The sequence below is a fragment of the Brachionichthys hirsutus genome, unplaced genomic scaffold (assembly GCF_040956055.1).
Source record: "Brachionichthys hirsutus isolate HB-005 unplaced genomic scaffold, CSIRO-AGI_Bhir_v1 contig_274, whole genome shotgun sequence".
Classification (NCBI taxonomy): Eukaryota; Metazoa; Chordata; class Actinopteri; order Lophiiformes; family Brachionichthyidae; genus Brachionichthys; species Brachionichthys hirsutus.
In genome coordinates, this window is record NW_027180486.1 from 50133 (window position 1) to 65690 (window position 15558).

Sequence of the window (15558 nt, forward strand, 5' to 3'; positions counted from 1 at the left end):
TTAGTGATCGCCATGTGTCTGACAGAATCCTAGACTAACACATAACAGCCAAATCCCTCCTCTGTCGGCTGAGACCACAGCAAACGCCAAGAGCACAGCAAATGTTAAAATTATAGCTGTCGCTGAGAGCATTGCACCTTTACGAGCTGACGTTTCAGATTTTAATCCATCTCATGATCTGTTCAGACATTGCAACTTTTACCAGAGAGCTAAAACCCCTATAAGACCGCAAATCATATCCTTTGACTGTATTTCATTCTTGATTAGATGGATGCACTGTACCTTTAAAAGCCTGTGTTTTCCACCTCTCTCTATTCTGATACACGTCTTCATTCCACAACGCCTTGAAGTTCTTGATGTCCACTGTCAGCAGAGAGCTTTGCCCCGATGAGCTGCTGTCTGAGCCAGAGCTCCTCGCGGTCTGCCTCTTGGGCTCCTCTGAAGAAATACTGTTCAGACTGCACAGACAATTGAGAGGACATTTTTTTTACAGCCCATATAGCCATGCTGGCATTTATGTGTGCTACTGACACAGCATGGCTTTGAGATAAACACTAACATCACCTTCATAAAACGCTTATAAGGGAATCATGTTTGCAGTGTCGGCCATCCTATTCTAACTCAGTAACATTTGTTGAAAGTCAAATAAAATACCCTCAAACGCCTAGATTGAAATATTTCAAAAATGAACCAAAGTGGTGATGAAGCCAGAACCTTTGCTTAAAAAACTGATTTCAGGAAAAGAAAAGAGAGGCAGAAAAGCAGAGGGAGCCATCATTACAGTTCATTGAAAGAAGCTATAAATGCCGCCATGAAAAGGTCCAAGCACCCAGGCGTGTTCACAGACAAAGAGGTTGCGCAAGCGGCAGCGCTATCTGAGACTTCCACTTGGTTGGCTTCCACTGGAGGCCCACTGTGGGATGTTAATGACTGCTGCTGAGGAGAACGGGGAAGCTGATATTGATGCGCAGGTGCAGAGGAAGATGCCCCGCCAGACTCATTTTCTAAACAGCTTACTTTAAACGACGCAAAGTCTAAACAAATAACAGATTCAAATTCATCTTTACACGGGAAAACTAAAAATTGAAGTTACTCAAGAAAAGATGACTTGCACTTGCTTAATTGTTTGGTTTCAAAGCCTTGCCTATACCTGAGTCAGCAGAAAGCTGGAGGAGAATAACTAAATAAAGGAGTCAAGGCAGTAGAGATAAAGTCCTCTCCTGATGTATCTTGAGGTGATTGTGTATTCCAGTCCAGCACGATGGCAAATTCTTAATCAAGGACAACAGCAGAGCTCGACTTGCATCTATAAATTATCAATTTCAAGTTATGCGGCTCTTGATGAGAGATGGAGACATTTCCACACATGGAAATGGATTACTCATGGGATATACATCTGCTGCTCTCAATATGTCCATCACGCTGTTATTGGCGATGTCCGATCACCTCACCAAGCCAGCCGCTCTGTTGCAAATGTGTGAGAAGTAAAGGGTGGAAAACAGCACAATTTACAGCCCTGATCAACCACACTGGCTGGTTAACACTGATTCACACTTTCATCTATGCAGTCCTGTTGCTCTGCAGGACATAGCCATTTAGAAAGTCATCATTTTCAAATGATCTCTCACCTTGACCGCCGTATGCCGGCAAAGCCTGAATGGGTAGCCTCATCGATGAGTGGGGTGATAATACGCTCCATCATGTCTGTCAGCACAGTGAAGGTGGGAACCACAATGAAGTCTATGAACCCTGGAGACAAACATGTCAGAGAACGTAATGCAAGTTAATACATATTCATGTTCTTAAGTATTATTCAACTGTTGAGTGCAGACTGAGATGAAAAACGCCAGAGCAATCATCATAATGCTGTGCTTTTTCTTTTCTTTTTTCTTTTTTTACTTCAGATTAGAAAAAAGATGGAGGGGTTCTCACCGATCTGGGACTGTGCTACCATTGTGGACTTCCGGTCGCATAGCGGAGAGAACGGCAGACCAAGATCTGCTTCTTTGTCTCCCTGGAAATAAAAAAGCTGCCTTGATTAAAATAATTGTCCGTCCTCCATTGATCAAAATAAATAAATATATATATATGTAATAACACTTCCTTCAACATACGTAAGATTTGACTGGCCTCTGGCCTGCGCTTTATTAAACCAGAAATGTGTTTCATTTTCTCTCCTGCTTTGTCACCAACAGATAAGATTGGAGTTGAGAGGCAATGTTCTTTGGTGAAGCAATTTATTGCCAATTCATATCCCTGGAGACAGATGCACTGTGAAAGCAGCTGCCGTACAAACTAGAATAATAATGATCTTAATATGGATTAATAATGGATGTGTTTATCCATCCGTCTTTCTTACTGACATTTACCAAAAACAATTTAGAATGTATAGCCAAAAGCTTTGGAATCATTTTTAAGAATGACAAAAGGCATATTCCACTAATGTTGAATCAACGCACCATTCGCACATTGCTTAATCTTAAAGTTATGCAGCAACTGTGTAAAGAAAATACCTTTACTACTAGAAAAGTACTCAGAGAGCAAGTTCTTCCAATACTACACAGCCATCAATAACGTTTATTTTTACATAGTAGGGCAAGCATGGGGCAATTTTGGTCCAACCATTGGGCCAACATGAGCAAAAAAAAATCTCATTTGAACATCAGCTGAAGAAGATGAACATCTGACTAATTGATTTTCATGATAGCATTTGTATTTCATTTTCATTTTCCATGAAGAGTGGAATTGTTTACTGGGAAGATCAGAAGGAGAGACACTCTCGTGAGTGTTTCTGTCTGAAGCTATTTGTCAGAGGTGATACTTCAACTATAACTGAATTAAATTTCATTCCGTTATTTCTTAGATTAATCCATTCAGATTAGCCACTCTTGTTTTACTCAATGTACCTCCACTCACCTGTCTGAAGAACTCCTCCAGCAGGGAGGTGGTCCATCGGTGGTGGAGGTCCCACCCTTTGGCCGGGTGGCTGATGTCTGCGGTGTGCAGCAGCAGGGACAGGGCTTTGGGCTTGTCAACGCTTCAAAACAAAGCAATGAAAATAAATTTAGAATGACATTTTTTTCTTATTATTCCCTTTAATAACACAAATCTAAAACAGGAAGGATGCAGCGGAATAGTTTTCCGAGGTTTACCAAACCATAGTAAGCTGAAATGATATTACTGTCGTGTAATCATGGCTTGAAGAGGATTTTGTCAAATACAGCTGCATATGGTAGATAAAACATCTGCTCGAGGCGAAAACTACATCATGAAGACAAACAGATATTTCAGACAAATCTGCAATAAGGAGATTGAAAAATGTTGGTTCGGGGCTACGTGAGCATTTCCAAGAATTCTTGAAGCAAACAGACTCAGTCATGAAAAGCAGTAAGAATGTGGCACAGCTGCACATCCACACAATAAATGCCTGTTTCTACAAAAACCACATAATAAAAACTCCATCGGTCCAAGGACTGTGTGCACGTGAGTATGTGTGTGTACACCCGTGTGTGAGCTGACATGGATGCGGTCCTCCTCCCTGCCTCTCACATCTGATCATCATTGAGCACATCTGTCTAACCACCACAGTGTAGCGGTTGTGTGCAGCTCTTACAGTAGCCCTCAGCTGTGGTAATAAAAAATATCTTAAAAAGCCACTTGATTTGTTTAACAAAAGAACTTTTGTTCTGTAAGTTATAATGATATTATAACGGAGGCATAACGCACAAGCTACAGGTGCATGGTGTCACGTTAAATGCAAACAAGGTAACAACATAGTGTAAATTCACCTGCTTGCAAGATGCACAATTTCAAAAGATGCATAGATATCAGCTGTCCAATATGCATGGACATCACAGAGACAAATGGTCCCACTGAAGACTTAAATCTTAAATAAAAGGCTCACAAATGTAGTTTCTTTTTTGTTTCAAGTCTTGTTAATGTCTTAAAACACTGTTCAACAAGCAACGCATTTTTTGGGACCGTTTTCAAGGTGGATTAATACACATTTTGATAATAAGTGGTTCTGACAGCAAGACAGTGACTCATCATAAAATAGTGGTTGCATTTATGGTAATAAAGAAACATGTCAGCCAGCCCACCAGTGTAGCTCACCGATGTGTGTGTGTGTGTGTTTTTTTATTTCATATTCCCCTTTCACCAATTGTTCTTGATTCGGTTAATCCATTTGCTACACTGGGACACAGTGTGAAGATGCTTCATCTCACCTCATCAGACACCAATCATGTCTGAGGAGCCGCCAGATGACCGTATCGAAATATCATGTTGGATGGATGGAAGCATGAATGCAGAGTCACAGTCGATAAGGAAAACAGATGCAACGTGAAAACACATATTCACACACTAACAAATGCACAAACACAATGTTACTCAGAGGTGAGACAGATGAGCTCAAATTTCACTTCATTCCATCTGTGGCCGATTGGGTCTTAAAGTGCGCTCTCAGCAGGCCTGGAGCGCGCTGGCTGGAAATGACTTCACATTACAGTCTATGCAGCATTACAGCTTCCTGCAGACAGCCATCTCTCATCCATGGACGTGTGTGTTTGCTATGCGGTAGAACATTACCCTCCACTCAGCACTGTTGGGTTTGGAGCCGTATAAACATATATAGGGGGCAGCTTTTTGTTGAGCCCAAGATATGTTCTCTGGAAGCTACTAATAACCTACCCCCAGCATTTAATATTGGGGGGGGGCATAGCCACAGTTCTGCCCCTTTGTCTGTATGTAAACACATTAAAAAAAAGCCATAACACAAACACCATTGACTTTCTTTCTTGAAAATTAAGATTAACATATTAGACAATTGCAAGAGTGGTGCTGTTTTAATATTGTGACAATCAGTTTAGTGTTGCAGGGCCCGGTGGGTATCTTCTATCTCCTGATGCCGCTTCTTCGTGTTGCTGAGTGCCTGGCCTTATCGGTCTAAAAATAATAGCCTGAAGGTCAACAAAGATCATCCGTGTAGCCGACACATCAGCAGTGATGACTCATCGTGTCACGTGACAGTTGGCAAGATACAGAGGCTCACTTTCATTTCTCTGTCTGCCTGAAGATCAGCACCAGCTAAATGTGACTGCAGAGGGAGCAGAACTAAAACTATATGACATGAATTAATTCATTAAATTAAGGAAAGTTCTGGCTACGCTCTGTTGTGTTTTGAACAGGCTTATTACCATGACCTGAAGCAGCAATGCGCTGCTGCCTCACTGCCTGTTTGAAAGGGTTCATGAAGAAGTCTGGTAGAGGTAGAAAAAACAATGACTGACCCCTCTGGTTGTTGAAGGAAGTTCTTCATGGTCTTGACCTGCTGAAAGTGGCAGGACATGTCTGTGGCGAGCACCATCTCCACCACCAGAGCCCTCAGCTCTCTGAATGACAACAGAGAGGACAGACAGGAAAGCCTGATCAATGTGATGCAATATGAAATGTCAAAGTCATGGGTGATAAAAGCGGACTAATTTTAGACACATCTGTGCTAAATAAGAGCCGCTTACATAGATTTGGAGAGCTATTTATACCATCTGCTTTGACATGGTCCAGCTTATTCTGCTGAATTGCAGTTACATCCCCTTTAATGTATTTATGCATTTTTGCACTTAATGGTTCTTTTTTGCTAATCCACCTTAGTTTCAATTTCATTCCACTGAGCGCAGCTGTTATTCTCTCTCTCTCTCTCTCTCTCTCGCAGAGTGAATCTGTTCACCTCTCAGGTTTCTATCTCATGTCTCCATGTCCATCTGTCAAAAGGCGTTTCAATTGCATCTACACGTTTATTTCGCCTTGCTGTCACTCAGCTCTTTCATCTGCTTTCTCCTCTTCCGATATTGTCTGTCTGATGCTGTGTTCACTCCAAACATGACGTGATTGCAAACAAGGTCACAGGTACATGTGAGTTGATGCCAATATTCCCTCGACATTATTCACATCATTTTTTGCAAGTTGAAAAATATCGACGGGAGCAAAAAAATTACTGAACGCTGACGTGAAAGCATGTCGTCATCAGAATCAGAGATTTTCCAGATGCCACACGTCTGAATGTCAGTAGGCATTAATCGATGTAGAATAAAACAATGTCGAGCTTTATCCGGACACAGCTGCTCATGCATGTGTGCCTCCAGATAATGCTGTTGGCTTCACTATTTATTAGTGACTTCCACAAAACAAAAAAAAGTTGCATTGTGATCGGTCTAAGTGCAAGCATCGTTCACACTGACCGCCAGTCATCTTTGGACAGGTTGCAGAGGATGTTCATCTCATCATCATCCTGCAGCAGGCGGTACGCCGCACTGACATGGTGGCTCTCCAACACTGAGCGGTCATTGTACAGGATAGCTGTGTCTGACCTGTTGAAGAGAAGCTGGTCTATATTGGAAATAACAGCTTACAGAGAAGTCTTGGATGTTAACTGGATGGTGCTATAATTCAATTATCAGTCAAATGCGCAATTCAATATTTTGAAGGCGGACAGCGTTGAAGATGTACAAACATCAGACAATAGAAAAGGATCAAAGTGTTGTTTTTAACAAAAAAGACAAAGCTCTTCATTCAGCCCTCGGAAACTAACCACTGCTGAAATAATCTGTGAAGATCAAATTAGACAATTACCTATTCATTTGTTTGAAATTAAATTGTCATATAACAAGATGACTTCCTTCCCTCAAGCATATTGTGCACAGAAAAAGTGCATATTTCTGTAAAGGTTTTTAAATTAAAGCAATCTTTATACCAACAAATTCCTGAAGGAAGAGAAAGACAATTGTCATTGCAAAAATATTGATCTATACTTAAATAATGAATGAAATGAACCTGGTGAGTTTTAACAGGATAAGTAAGTTTCCTCGTCATATTTATAACAAAAGCTTTTTGGAACAGAAGTCCTTGCTGTGTTATTAACTCACTCTAAGCACTCAGTGTCAATGTAAAGGCCCCTTTCTGTAAATTAAAACATTGATCGGGTGAGTCGGTGCCATGCATTATTTAATTTTGTGATCCATTACCTTGTCTGGATGTGGAAGTTGTTTGTGGTCCCCGTGTGCTCGTAGTCGTGCACTGCAGCAGCAAAGATCATTGCAAAGATCTCGAGCTCGGTCAACCAATGCTAGAGGCAAAGGAAGGGAAATGGGATTAGAAGTGGGGGGTAGATAAGGGAGCAGGACGAGGGGAAGATTAACAGATGTATACAGATATGGAAGAGGTGTTGAGGAGGGGAAGCGGCGAGATGGAAAAGACAGGAAAACAGGAAGAACAAGAAGAGAGAACGGACAGAAATTAAAGATGCAAAATGAAAAGCCAGTGAACGGAAAAAGTGGGGAAAGCATGTCATAAAAATGGAAAGGAGAAAAGTGATACACAGGATGCAAGGAGAGTTTTTTGACATGAGGAATACATTCGAGTCGGGGATGAAAGAAGACATGTGGGGAGAAGATGGAGGAAAGGTCAGCAAAGCAAAAAGGAAACTTTAGATGAGACAAGCACTATTGAGTGTAACATTTAAAACTGTCACTGTCACACTCCTCCTTCTGCTCTCCCTTTCTGACAGTAGCTCAGTCTGAGGCAAGGCTTAATTGTAAAGCACCTTGGGCTATATAAGTGCACTCCATTTATCATTTATGTCTTAGATCCAAATGCAACCCATTAATGGTCAGTTTGTGACGACAAAGAATCTGACAAAAAGGGCGAACGTAGGGGTACCTCTTAAAAGCGTAATAATTAAAAATAGCTTTCTGTGAGTGTTGGTGACTAAATGAACATGAATAATAAGAGGTGCATCTAGTCGTGTATGCTGTATATATGCTTTCTTTTATGGAAGTCCATGAATTATTTTCCAATGCTTGCTACATTTTCATATCAAGGAGTTGGTCATTTTCCTCTGACATGTGAGTGCACCCACAAGCACACAGTGAGGATTTAGTTCTGGAAGCCGAGTCGATAGTGGTGACTACTCAACAACGGGGGTGGGGAATCCATTAAGAACATGGGGAAAGGGAGGGGCGGGTGCATGGGTGGCAGCAGGCTGGCCGATCCATCCCTGAGTGTATTTCCTCATGGAGCCAACTTTATGAATAACCTGTTGATTGCTGATGGAAGCTGGAGGGCCAACAATAAGATAGATGCATTACTCCTGCTCTCCCAAGAGCCTGTGGTTCTAAAAGTATTATTTTTTACTAAGCAAGGCACTGCCCAAAGAAACGCGCCTCGATGACAGCTGTCGCAGCCGTCTTATTAAGGTGATTAAATAAAAACACTGGAGGCAGGAGGGGCCGGCTGGTTGTGGGGAGGGGGTCAGCTTTGTTTTTTTGTGTGTTTTTATAAAATCAGCATCTGAAATGCCCGGAGGTTACTCTGCTCGGGATGAATGAAATATAGGCTACCAGATGGAAAAAGAACAACAGCAAAATGAAACATACAAAGAGTATAGGAAGATATTTAAAATGTTGAGACAATAACAATTAATCAGCCACATTCTGTCAGATAGTCTTAAAATCGTGGGTTGATATTCTCAAAATTACTCTCAGAAAAGGGGCTTTTTTCAGGAGAGTCGCTTTTGGATTTTGTAAGGGGAAAAAAGCCATATTTAGCAGCTGCATGTCAGGAAAGCTGTAATTAGGCTGGCATATAGCAGCTGACGGAGACGCTCTGAATACCATGTGGATAGCATCACCAAGACTAAGCTTCCCTAGCAACACACGCACACGTGACTGGTTTGTGAAGGTTTCTAGCTCGCAGGTTTCCATCTGATCCGACTCACCACCATGCCAGTCTTGAGCAGCAGGTAATGTACAGTCTGTGTGACATCAGCCGCGTGCATCAGGTTGTGATAGGGATTTTTGTGTTTGCCGTATCCCACTTCTAGAGCCTCTATGAATGACACCACAGCAGAGATCGGGATCTGTCGGCAGATAAAACAGCAGCACATGACTGAGAGCTGAAAAGAGAGGGCCGACAGTAAAAAAAAAAAGAGCAGTCACTTTTGTCACATCAGGCTTTGGGAACCCCCGAAGGTTATATGGAATAGTTTTAGTTGCGATGACAAGCAGATGATAGTGAAATGACTGTAGTTATGTCATGTCCTGGTGGATTTACCTTGAAACGGTTAATCAGGTCGTATCTTGTGAGCAACTCGTAGAATATGAATTTGAGCGCATGATCGCTGCTGGCTTCGTTCAGCGCGAACACGTCAAACGACCACTTGTCAACATTCTGTATTGGGAAGAAGAATTTCAAATTTAACAAAACATGTTCTTATAAACAGCTCAATGTGCATCGTCTTGATTTTAGTACGTGAATAGATGTATACAGTTGTTATGACTTATCTGGGCTTCTGCACGGATGCGTGTGTACAAATTAATACCTTAAGCACGGATATGACCGAAGGCGGGTAGCTGAGTCCAACCATATTGGAGGTACGTCTGTACATCCTGTTAGGATAAGATAAAAAAAGTATCCTGCAATACGCTCAATATGCATCAAAATTACATTTTTTCAAGAGCACGCATCTTATAATAGTTTCTTTAAATGTAATTTAATGTTAAATTGCCCATTTAGTCAGAATAGGACTTTTTTTTTCCAAAATAATAAACAAGTAATTTATTGGTTTGTTGGATTCAAGTGTCTTCATATCTATTTCTAATCTGGCATTCCTCAGTGTTTCATTGTAAATGCCTGAAAACATAAATACCCTCTGTGAAATCATCTTAGGAAAGATTATGTCTTACATGATTTAGGCTTACTGGCTCGAACAAATGCATGTTGCATGAAGTTTGTGATAAAGCACTCATTGAGAGAGCTGTCTACAACTCTCTGAATCATTGTGCTTAGCCAAGCTTGCCGAGGTTGTGATGATGTGTGGAGGAACCAGGTGAGTGAGTCACTGTGCAGAGGATGCACACATGTTTCCAACAGATTTAAATTTTGATGGAGCATGCCACATTGCACACCAAGTCATGTTCACAGTAGAATGAACACATCAAAACCGCTGCCTGGTGGATCAGCGAATCAGAATTCAAGACATGAAATAATTTCGCTTTGCAAAAATGGCCAAAATGTACAAGATATGAGCAGAAACTCCACCGAGATGTGCAAGAAGGGAACAGCTGTGTATTTGTAATGCCCAAGCTCAACATTGATATCATTGCTTTAAGAGGCTCTGAGCTACACTGGTGGGAGCGGACCGATGAGACAGAACTTCACGGCAGCAACAGAGGTTACAATCCATATAAATTATTTTAGCACTAATTATTATTTAGCAGTGTGTCTCTGTGCACACGTTTACCTCTCTACAAATATCCCAGCCTGGACAGCGTGAACAATGCTGCGGAAACGAGGTTTCTCTTCACTACGTCGCAGCATCAGGCCCATCTGGCGGGTGAAGGTGGAGGCAAGCCAATCCCGCACCTCTGAGGGCACCGACTCTGATTGGATGTCACTGAGCTCATCCTCAGTGTCCACCAGACGTCTAAAAGACGGCAGAAGGGAGACAGACAAGGTAAAGTACAGAAACACATCCAAAAGAAACAAAGGATGAGAGGGCAGATGAATGCACAGACTAAAGGCTGAAACATGAAAGAGTTTATCAGGGCCCTGCTTTAACAGGAGATCAAACTCAAATCCCAGTGCAGTCCATCAAATAATATCAGCTCTTATGCAACATCAAACATCTCAGGACTGCTGAAACACCATGGAGATTTGATTCCAATTGTGTGACATAATTTCCCACAGCTAAATTGTTGTGTTGACATGTACAGGGGATCAAGAGCAAAGCCTGTTTGTCTCCGCTCCCTGAACTGAATACATGCTCTTATGGCAAACGCATTCACATCACACTGATAATCGCAGCACAACAAGGATTCAGCACTGGATCCTCCATCCTGGAATGGTCATGCCATCGTTGGCCTTAATCTGGTGGGATCGAGATGACTAGAGTCTTATATAATTCCATAAGCCTGAGTTTGTCTGGAATTGTGGACCTGCACTTAACTACTGTCATGCTTCCACCTTCTATAGGCTACACCCTAATTTCAATCATGCAGTATTATTATCAACATGAGAACAATCGTTCTGTGGCTTTTGTTGAACTTTGCAGTAAAGAATTCAGTAAAGATGTCAGAAAATCATAATATAATTATTAAAATCATCATTTTCTGATATAATTTTAGCTTTTAGTTAGATTTAGTGACTTGTCCGCTAGCAATGAGAGAAATAATTAGGGTTAGGGCTAAAATGATTTCAAAATGATAATAATAGTTTCGAATTATTATATTCGGAGGTGCTGAAATCTTTTTTGATGTGGCTAAGCCTCACTAAAAAGGGTTTTAAATCAATCCTTCTAGCTCTTTTTGAAATACACCATGTCCAAGTTAAATATCAATTTCATTATAACAGTGACATCAAGAGTATTCAGAGACGAAATGGCAAATATTAAAATAATAACTATAGAAAGGGCTAATTCCTGTACTGACAGTCATCCATTTCACAATGGCTGCAATTGTGTGTGCAATGCTGTTGATTTGAATCAATGAATCATATCATGTCAATATGTATTCTCTTCCGCTGTAATAGCCAACCATCTTCTTACCTTGTCTCCTCAATGTAAACAGATTCCAGCACCGATGCTGCATACTCAAGGTTTTTCTTGAGGTCAGTGAGGGAAGCCTCTCCTCTCTCCAGCTGCTTCACCAGACATCTTAATCTAAAACAGAGATTCAACAGTCATTTAACAAATGAGATTACTCCTCGGCCCACTGGACATGATGAATTAATTGTAACTGACATTGGATTCATTTGCCGTTGGTTCCTGCTGCACAACCTTCTTTTTTTCTTCTTTTGAAAGACAAATCCGGCATATTGGCATAAATCACAATGTGAAACAGTAATAGTGAGTGAATGAAATACAACTTTCCCAATACGCTCAAGATCCGTTCTTGATTTGCACACCTCTTCAATCCCATAATAGTACAAACTGACCACGTTCCACAGGCAAAGTATAAGGGAAATGCTGCTTTTGAAAGACAAGTTATATTTAAAATATCTTGAGCAGATGTTTTTTTTTTTTTTTTTTACCTTACCTCACAATATAAATGCCTTTACATTTTACATATTGTGCAGTTAGACTGACATGCATCTTATTTTGCTTTAGTGAATGTATGTAATCTAATAAATGCCAACCTTGTTTAATTGCAATTCTTTTAGTCCAACATTATTAGCATTCACATTGACTAGTGGTGCAGTCTTCTTGGCCGATTTAACAGAACATTTAAAAACATTTGCATATTGCTGCCACCTGTTGATGACTGAACTAGTACCATATGTAGGACTGTGCAAAAGATAATTAGGGCATACTTACAGAGACTGATCCGCAGCACTACTGTAGGTCTAAAACGCCCCTTAACCCCATGAACTAAAACAACAGCTGCTTCGCATGCCAAAATCTCTCTTTTAAGCCACTGCAAGCTATTTTAGGAAGCATAGGGAAGTAAATAGATGAACAGTAATCTTCAACTGTAGAATCACTGTGCATGTGCATCGGTAGGCAGTAATGATGGTTATTAAGAACATCTGTGTGCCAGTGAGCTTCCCTGCTAATGCATAAGAAAAAGGGGGAAAAAATTCCCCAACACCTTTAACACAGCGCCTCCTATTTGTGGCATTGTTGCATTGATTTTATTTTCTTCCTAGCATGCTATGCTTTATTTGGAAAGTACTTGTTTGAATGAGAGAAATGATTGTCTCTTGGAAGTTCTTTTTTTTTTTTTAAGAAAAATATATTATTTTGTTTGTTTAAAATGAAACTTTTATAACGAAAATATGTTAATCAAAATGGTCAGATGTGTCGTTTGTATAGCTGCAGTCTTCAACCAAACAAAAGAAACATTGTTTTAAGGCTGATTTGTGCATTACATTGTCACATTTTGACAAATGTCCTCCCTTTGACAGAACGTGACATCCAAAGTCCAGTTTTCCATTCCTCTAAAAACAGTGTGGAACTGACAGGGAAAGATAAGTCCATGCAGGGGAACACTGCAAAAGATGGAACTGTCACAGCAGCAAACCTCTGTCTCCTATCATGCCATCGATGGCTTTTGATGTTGTTTCAGGGTCTTGTAGTGTCGTCCCAGTTTACTTGAGAATATTTGAAGCACCTTACCGCTTGCAAATCTGATCCCAGGAGCAAAGCATTCCGCTTTAGATGTAAAACGTGCACCATTCTCGATTTTACAAAAGTCATGTTGACTATGAAAAGGTGGGAGTTGCCCGGTGGATCTGCCAAATTTGACATTTCACCATTAAAAACAGATCTGCAAATAAATCATTTCATCATCACTCAACAAAAGCATCACAAAGAATATGAATGTGAAAGAATTGCAAACCTAAACCAGTCAAGGCGGCGGCACAAAAACACACTCAGCAAACTTTGGCATACTCATTTGGCAAAAATGTTTCTCATGACGAGAAAAGCAACAGATGGCAAGACATCACAACTAGTGCCACAAACTACATTGCAACAAATATACTGCCAATTCAAATGGTTGAGAGAGATTAATTGAAATATTTAAATAATCCCGTCATAAACACCGCCTCGCCAAAAATAATTCAACCGACCAGAGCTGCCTAAATGGTGTGATTCATCCTGCCAAACTCTGGCACAAAAACTGCAGAAGGCTTCGCTCTTTCCTTCAACAACAGATTTATTGTTCTTGCCTCTATGCTGCACAATAAACCTTAAAGCAGAGAAATCCATTTCAACATTTTCTTTCTTGCATGAATATTCCTGTTTTCAGTAAAGCAAACACATTTGTTTCAGCTGATATCATGAATAGGAAACCAAAATTAGGTCAAACTAAAAGCGCAAGCCAGCACTTAAATTTGTGTCAATCTCTCACCTTTGTCATCTGTAAAGGTAAGAGGGAGAGACTATTGAAGCTGCAATCTTCAATAACACCGTGAGCCCAAAATAAATAATAATAATAATTTGAGAAGCTCTATGTATTGAGTTCAGGATCTTTGATCTATGTTTCATGGATTTACTTTGTCATGTGTCTTGCCTGACAGCTTGATATTTTGCTGACGGCTGCAGCCGAGGTGGGGTCGCTGAGTAAAGGTTGACGTGCCAGAGCTCTTAGATCAAGGTGTTGGAATCCATCCATCAACCCCCAAAACAGAAAACAAATCCAGACATGTACACTCAGCCTGTCATGTCGTGAAAAATCAAAGTGTAGCAACATGTTCGATGTCTCCACGGACATTTCTGATTATAGCTGTACATGCTGAAGGATGCTGAGTGGAATCAGGGACACGATTTCGACGATTAGATTCACTAGAGCTGCACAATGCAGCGCTTGAGCATTAACATTAACATTCACGTACAGACATGTTGCACACACAGTCCACTCTTCGTCTTCTCTAGATATTAAGCCTTTTTCTTCATTGTACCATCACTAATGTGGCCTCCTCCATGTTTTTTTCCCTCTGTTCTACTCACTGCCTCAGCTCCCCCTCATAAATATGATGATGTCACGATGTGGCCGCATCAGCAAAGACCCATACTTCCTATTTTATTGGGCGCAAGGCAATATAACCGTTATTCATTCACTCAAAATGACGTCTGTCCTGATTAAAGTGGGTCTGTGAAGGCCACGAAGTGGATGAGGATATTTTTCACGATTTCTGTAGCAGGATTTTCCAGCAGGAAATAATTTTTGCTTCACATGAGCTACTTACGTCTTTATACTTGGTGCTTCATTTGGTCCTATGTGAATATCTTTGTAGATTAAATATGTTTGTCAAACTAAACATTTTATGATGCTGGATAAATTTTAGGGATGAAAGTTAATAGTAGTAGTAGTAGTAGTAGTAGTAGTAGTATAAAATGACTCTAAACTGATTTAGAATTCTTAGTTGAATTAAAGCCTTTTCTATTTTAGTAAATCACATTATTGAAAGAAATCAGCACACAGAAAAGGGGTTTCAAGCAAATGATACCTTTTGAATAAAAGGCTTTAGCCACTCTGTCAAGAGTTTCAAGAATCTTCATCAACAGAAAAGAAGCAAAGACATTTCAAAGAACGATAAAAGCTTTCCATTTGACTTACCGGTACTGTAGTTTTTGCGTTTTTCAGTTCAACAATCAACATTTATATCTCAAATTACAAGCATAAATTGTCAGCAGTATATATTTTTAATAAATCCACACTGTATTACTTTGGAGGAAAAGTGCTACTTTTGGCAACGCTTATGACCGAACAAATTAAACCATTAAACACAGGATTTGGATTCAGATACATTTTTGGTATTTAGATGCTTGTTAAAAATGCCTTCAAACTCCACTCTCTTCTTTCATTCTGTTTGCAGCGGCGCTTGAGCTAAATGTCTGAACTGTATATGTATATAAATATTAATGTGACTCTCACAGCGAGTGTTGGTACCCTTTCAGTTACGGAGGGGAATAGCTCACAGACTCAGACGGAAGCTTGCTGGTGCTGCTAATTTAAAATGACATATATTGTTAAAGTCAATCGAGCTGCACTCAGAAAAACTTGG

At 40.4% G+C, this 15558-nt stretch overlaps 1 protein-coding gene across 1 annotated transcript in view; it reads right to left on the bottom strand.

The window, feature by feature from the left end:
• Positions 1 to 15558, bottom strand: part of LOC137915389 (dual specificity calcium/calmodulin-dependent 3',5'-cyclic nucleotide phosphodiesterase 1A-like) — a 54100-nt gene that overhangs the window by 6685 nt on the left and 31857 nt on the right. The window contains exons 6-17 of the mRNA XM_068758727.1: positions 11597 to 11710; positions 10295 to 10477; positions 9374 to 9440; positions 9106 to 9222; positions 8771 to 8911; positions 7020 to 7120; positions 6237 to 6365; positions 5289 to 5390; positions 2917 to 3037; positions 1933 to 2014; positions 1629 to 1749; positions 283 to 458 (exon numbers count right to left, since the gene is read on the bottom strand). Coding sequence (XP_068614828.1) covers positions 283 to 458; positions 1629 to 1749; positions 1933 to 2014; positions 2917 to 3037; positions 5289 to 5390; positions 6237 to 6365; positions 7020 to 7120; positions 8771 to 8911; positions 9106 to 9222; positions 9374 to 9440; positions 10295 to 10477; positions 11597 to 11710 — 1454 coding nt within the window. The remainder of the gene's footprint in view (positions 1 to 282; positions 459 to 1628; positions 1750 to 1932; positions 2015 to 2916; positions 3038 to 5288; positions 5391 to 6236; positions 6366 to 7019; positions 7121 to 8770; positions 8912 to 9105; positions 9223 to 9373; positions 9441 to 10294; positions 10478 to 11596; positions 11711 to 15558) is intronic.